The 6,000-nt window shown below is 44.9% G+C and overlaps 1 protein-coding gene across 1 annotated transcript in view; it reads right to left on the reverse strand.

The window, feature by feature from the left end:
* Window positions 1-4,674, reverse strand: part of LOC117775788 (contactin-associated protein-like 4) — a 50,087-nt gene extending 45,413 nt beyond the window's left edge. Inside the window, exon 1 of the mRNA XM_034609225.1 lies at window positions 4,342-4,674. Coding sequence (XP_034465116.1) covers window positions 4,342-4,426 — 85 coding nt within the window. The 5' untranslated portion in view covers window positions 4,427-4,674. The remainder of the gene's footprint in view (window positions 1-4,341) is intronic.
* Window positions 4,675-6,000: the final 1,326 nt, after the last annotated feature.

A 6,000-nucleotide genomic window follows, 5' to 3' on the forward strand; every position in this document is an offset into this window, starting at 1 on the left:
ACCTGACTGAGATTCTCCCTCCGTGCTCAGGAACACCCGTGTTTTATTCAGTCCAGCGTAGGAACCTCCGTGTGTGACAGAGCGCGCTGACCTCTGCAGAATCTGACAGATTTCTGAACAAACTACAAGTCATCTGAGGTGATGACAGGTCCATGTGATGTATGGGTGTGTGTTTAGTGAGCCGGGGCTCCAGCGGGGCGCGGCCTTGAGCAAATATCAATGCGTCACAAACGCAGATGGATGGACTTCAGGCTTCTGTCAGTTTTATCACTTAACTACTTGTCCCAGGGTTAATAAATCTGGATTCCTGACTGACGGCTCTGCGTTTCCCCCGGCGGCCGCTGCTGCTGCCGTGACGCAGCCCTGACTTCATCAGGTCGCGTTCAGGGCTTCTTCTTCTCCTCCGTGAGCACACATTTTCATAAATGACACTAAAGAAGAAATATGAGAGGGGCTTTCCCCTCAGCCTCCTTTCACTTCTCTCATCTCCGCTGTCACAAACTCCAGTTCCTCATGAATCATACACCACAGTGGAATTTTGCAGGGAAATGCATAATTCATCCAGACTAATGAGATTACAGGCACATGTTTGTTTCTCTCTAAACATCCAGCTCGTTGGAAATTACCAAAATTATACTTTGGAGGAAATTGTCATCACAGACAAAACTGCAGCTCCATTGCCAGAATTATTCATGTTTTATGCTTTTATAAAAATGGGTTTTCACCATTGGTGGTTTTTGATTGTTGATGATTCTTCTCAGTGGAGAAGGTTGAAATTCAAAACACAAGATTAACTTAAAGATCTAAAGAAGGCAACAAACATGTCATAATAAAGAATCCTGTGCAGTTTGATTGACAGGAAGCAGATCTAAACCAAACTATCTTAAAACCTTATGATGATGGAACCGATTCATCCTTTGAGTTTCATTTTCACTCCAAATGAGCATGAACGGCATCGAATATAATCTTCTGAAGGGAGAACAACAAGTGAAGCTTTGTGTGTGTGTGTGTGTGTGTGTGTGTGTGTGTGTGTGTGTGTGTGTGTGTGTGCGTGTGCGCTGACACCAGCAGATGAAAACGGTCCAGCACAAACTTCTAAGTTCTTTTATGACCCATTAATAATCCTGCCGCCAATATTTCATCATAGTCTCCTCCGTCTTATTTCTGCAGGACTGCATGATCATGTTAAAAGTAATGGAACAATGATAATTCATTGATTCATTCTTTTCTCACGAGGAGCTGAGACCACACACACACACACACACACACACACACACACACACACACACACACACACACACACACACACGGAACTTATGCAACTATACTGGAGACACACGGAGAACATTCACTGTAATCTAATGCATCTTCCACTGTGTGTGTGTGTGTGTGTGCGTGTGCGTGTGCGTGTGTGTGTGTGTGTGTGTGTGTGCGTGTGTGTGAGCAGATGTAAACAGCAGCATGTATTTCACAGAAAGCAGGAGGAACCAGAAGGAAACCACCAGGAACTAGAATAAACAATGCTTCCGGCTGCATTAACCTCAGCAGCTTAATGAGACGTGAACCATCTCCTCCCTGCACCTGCTCCACTCTCCCACGACCGTAACGTCACCACACAACATGTCTGCACTGGTTAAGTTAACGCTCGTTGGGAGTTTGTCAGCTCCCTAACGAGCTCTCACAAGACCACATTCTGACAGCGACAACGTTACAGAGGCCAAGCGGTGGCGAGTGAGCACTTTGCACCGGTGCCACACGGCCGGCTTGTTGAATAATTCAGCCACGGTGCCACCGAAAGGTGAATGGATAACATGCCAAGTCGTCGTTTTTTTTGTTGCTGTTTGTGCGTTTAACACTAAACTCCGAACAGTCCCCTGCACCCCCACCCACAGCTGCATGAACAACACATGCATTGAAAGACACGCAAAAAGCTTAAAATGCATGGACATGACAGGCGTCTAATCTATACACAATCAGATGATATGTTTTGTATTTTTATACTTTCTCTGCAGAATCTAATTGCAGGAATAAGCAGGTGTACACAAGTGCTCCTGAAATACTTCATACATTTCTCTGAGGATGAATATTTCCTAAGAGGATTTCTGGATTCGCCCCAAAAAACTCTGTTGCCACCCACCGAGCAGCATTATTGTCTGTTCCCATATTTTTTATGTTTGTCCTGATCCAGCATTTTCTTTTATTAAATTGTCTGAGTGCTTCTATGCTCTCATCCAGCTCCACCTCCACATGATCTAATGTGCAGTGACATCTCTTTGTCTTTCGTGAGGACAGAGACGACCGACCTGCCACAGAACCACCTCTCCAGCCACCACACAGTGCGCTGCTGCTGCTTCAGAGCTGAGCACACTGTGCCCTCGCCCAACGTTTTTATGTCCTCTGCTCATTTTGACTAATAGCTGGTGAGAGCCCTTCTACCTGTGGCATCGGCACTAAAAGAAAGTCAAACAACATGTGGAGAGAGGCCCGGGCATCTGAGTGGATGACGTACTGTTAGTTTGCTCTCAGAGGCACAGAAAAGGGTTTCAACCACCACTTATTGATTTGAGAGAGACAGCAGCATTGTCTTTTCTTTCCGTTTCGGTCTCTGGCTTTCTGCTGAGTCCAAAACCATTTCCTTCAGGCTCAACAAATCTTTATCTCTCTTATTCTATTCTTTCAGAGCCTATAGTGCTGGTGCGTGTCTCCAGCAGCTGTTGCCTGTGCAGGGAAATATAGACCCGCTGTGGTAATGTACCATTTCTCAGTTCCCTCTGTGCTCACACCGAATCCCTCAGTGGGGTTTGATTCTCTGAAATGGTAAATAAATGTGCCCACAGATGGTGATTCAATGACTCCTGCAGCCCCGAAGGAAGAACCGTATAGATAATGGATGGACGTTGATCCAAAATACAATTTAATGCAGCATCAGTCTCATGCTACATAAACATTTATCCTCAATCACCCACTTTATTGAGCCGTGTTAGCTGCGTTTCCACTGGCACGTGTAAACAGCTCCTACATGCACGTCAGAGTCTGATCGACACGTCGGTGAGTTGCTTGTAATGATGGGACCTGTGCTAATCGACTTCATTGACGAGTGCATCTCAATTTCAAGACATGTGACTCCTGAAATTAACCGTGATTCACTGGAATATTTGCGGGGAAAGGCAAACTGCATCATGGGAAAGGTTCGTTTTGTTAGCGCTCTTCGGCTGCAGAAAGTTTTTAAAGTAGCGTTTCAGACGACGGCTGACGATCTCAGCGACGGGAGCAAGACGGAAGCAGGTTAGAGCAAAGTTTCATCGACGAAAACAACGATGAGGAAGATTTAGACCCAGACAGGGTTCTGTTGGACCAAGACTCGGTCGGTAAGAAGACATGATTGAGGAGGAAGAAGAAGTGGGAATCTTGAGTTTGCCGGCTTTGTTGAAATTTAAAAAAACGACAATGATTAGCAATGAAAGCCAAATGATTAAACCAATATTATTTGTCTGAGAAATTAAAGTTTTTGTAAACGTTGGCAGTTCTGACAGCTCCTCAGGAAACCCTCAGGGTCATTTACAAACAATGCTTGGGTTTCATATGTTTTTATTCAAGCTCGGGATGACTAGCTGCACCTGAGAGGAGCTTATGGTGAAGCCGTATCTGACTCGTTCGGCAAAGTCCAACATGGACACATGTTATCACCGTCTGCACAGCCCTGCAATATGTATAATATATACATTTGAAATCCAGACCACGGACTGAATCTCCTTTTGTTCGTCCTCCTCTGACCACGGCACCAGAAAAGAAGACAAAACAAGACGCAGCAAAATCACACCAATCATCAGAGAAACTGAATTCAAACGGGAAAGATGAAGAAGTTAACATGAAACACAAAAGAATAAAGAAAAATCAAGTCAACAAAGAAAAACCTGCTCTGTTATTTGACTGGAGAAAGGACGTGCACAGTTTTTCTCCTCCTGTGAACTTTAATTTGCAACCTGACTTCTGCAGCTTGCTGAGCCTCTGAGTGCCTTGCTCAAAGGCAACTGCCTAATAAGCCTTTAATTCAGTTTCTCCAGCAACATGCTTCCTACACTGGCTCCAACAGACTCTTTAACGTGTGGTTTAAAGGAAATCTGTGCATATAAAGTACAGAAAAGAAATCCATATAAATATATTTCTGCATAAATCTTGCTTTTCAAACATGCTGCTCATGAACTTCAGACTTGCACCTTGCAGAAGACAAGTGAGCCAGACTTTTTCAAAACATTTGACATGAATGAAAACTGAACAGCAGCAGTTCCACTTCTCAGATCGCTGCTGTCTCCCAGAACAAAAACACCTCCCAGCACTCACCTCCTCCTGTCGCCCCGCAGGAGCAGAGAAGAACCAGGGCGAGCCGGGGGATAATTCCTCGCACTTTTTTACTCCAGAGATCCATGATGAAGTTGAAGGGATGCTGCAGAAGAGCCCGTCAAGTGATGGAGGGAGACCGGCTGCCTCTCCTCTCCTCTCCTCGCTGATCCCACTCCTCCTCCTCCTCTTCCTCTTCCTCTTCTTTCTCCTCCACACGCTCACACTTCCCAGGTTCCTGATGAATCTTCTCACTTCTGGGTGCACAGCGCTCAGCAGCGTCCGCCCGGCTCCAACGGCGAAGACAGCAGAGGCACGAGGCTGCTTTCTGTGTGGCTGCTCTCTGCAGAGTGGAGGGATGGAAGAGGGAGAGGGAGACAGAGAGAGAGAGAGGGAGAGAGGGAGAGAGAGGGAGAGAGAGAGAGAGAGAGAGAGAGGGAGGGGAGCTTTCACTACTGCCTCTGCTCCAGTGAAAGGTACTTTAGTCATTAAAAGCACTTGATCCTTCAGCTGAAAACCCACTGCAGGCGACACTGCTCCGTCCCGACTCCTCTCAGGTCCCATTAGACTCCAGGCTCGGTGTCTTTGTCATCGTTCAGGTCCGCTGCTCACGGCTCAGAGTCACACAGCAAATCCATTGAACGCAGCCTCACTGAGAGAGAATACAGGAATTAAAGTGTCTATTCAAAATTTAATTATAGATTCTTTTACTCTGTTCTGTTGTCGGATTTCATTTTTAGAGATTATTTTACTGATTTAGAACAGAAATAAAAAAAGAGTTCCATCCATTCCCTGGGACGGAAATGTGGTGAAACTGTCAATGTTCAATAAGTGAAAATGAAATTAGCATCTATTATTCAAGACGTGAGCAGGAAGCGGAAAATAAAACATTGTAGTGGAAATGAATACTGAGCAGATACAGATGACAAAAACAGGCTCAACAAGAGGAACATCACCTTTTTTAAATTCCTAAATAAACCTAGAACAAACTCTGCCAAGGAGGTTTGATCTGCACCGAGAAGCAAACCCAGGAATTATTAATTATTAATCTTGATTCAATTCACAGAGTAAAAACCTCTAACAATTTTAACTTCTTTATCCTGATCCATCAATAAAGTGAACTGCATTTGATAGATTCTTAATTAACGTCATCCCCACGTCAGGGAGCTGAAGTCTGAGTCATCACAGGGACATATACGAGTTGTGGTTTGAAAACAAAACTGAAAAATACTTTCATGAAATATTAAATATAACAATTATAAATAATGTGTGAGCTCTTTAATTTGTTCTGAAGCTGCATTTGAAATACATTTGTGCACCTGTTCGACCGACCAGCCTCTGCAACAAAGTGGAGTGTTTCCTGGATGTGTTGGATGGGATCGTCTCTACCCCCCCCCCCCCCCCCATCTGAGACTGTCCGCAGCCCAGTGCGATCTATCGTCCTCCCACAGTGAAACCTCCATCACAGCAGTGGGCGAGCTGCTCCCCAGTAGAGGGCTGCACCATTTGTCTGTCTGCCCTGTTTGAATTCAGGCAAGTTTACTGGTGCACGAGACAGAGAAAAACAAAACACACACTGTTCTTACAATGAAATCGTTTTTTATGATCTGTATTTTATACTCCTGTGTGATTCCTTGCCATCCGAGTGAATGTCTTTAAATC

Source organism: Hippoglossus hippoglossus, chromosome 15, assembly GCF_009819705.1.
Source record: "Hippoglossus hippoglossus isolate fHipHip1 chromosome 15, fHipHip1.pri, whole genome shotgun sequence".
Lineage (NCBI taxonomy): Eukaryota > Metazoa > Chordata > Actinopteri > Pleuronectiformes > Pleuronectidae > Hippoglossus > Hippoglossus hippoglossus.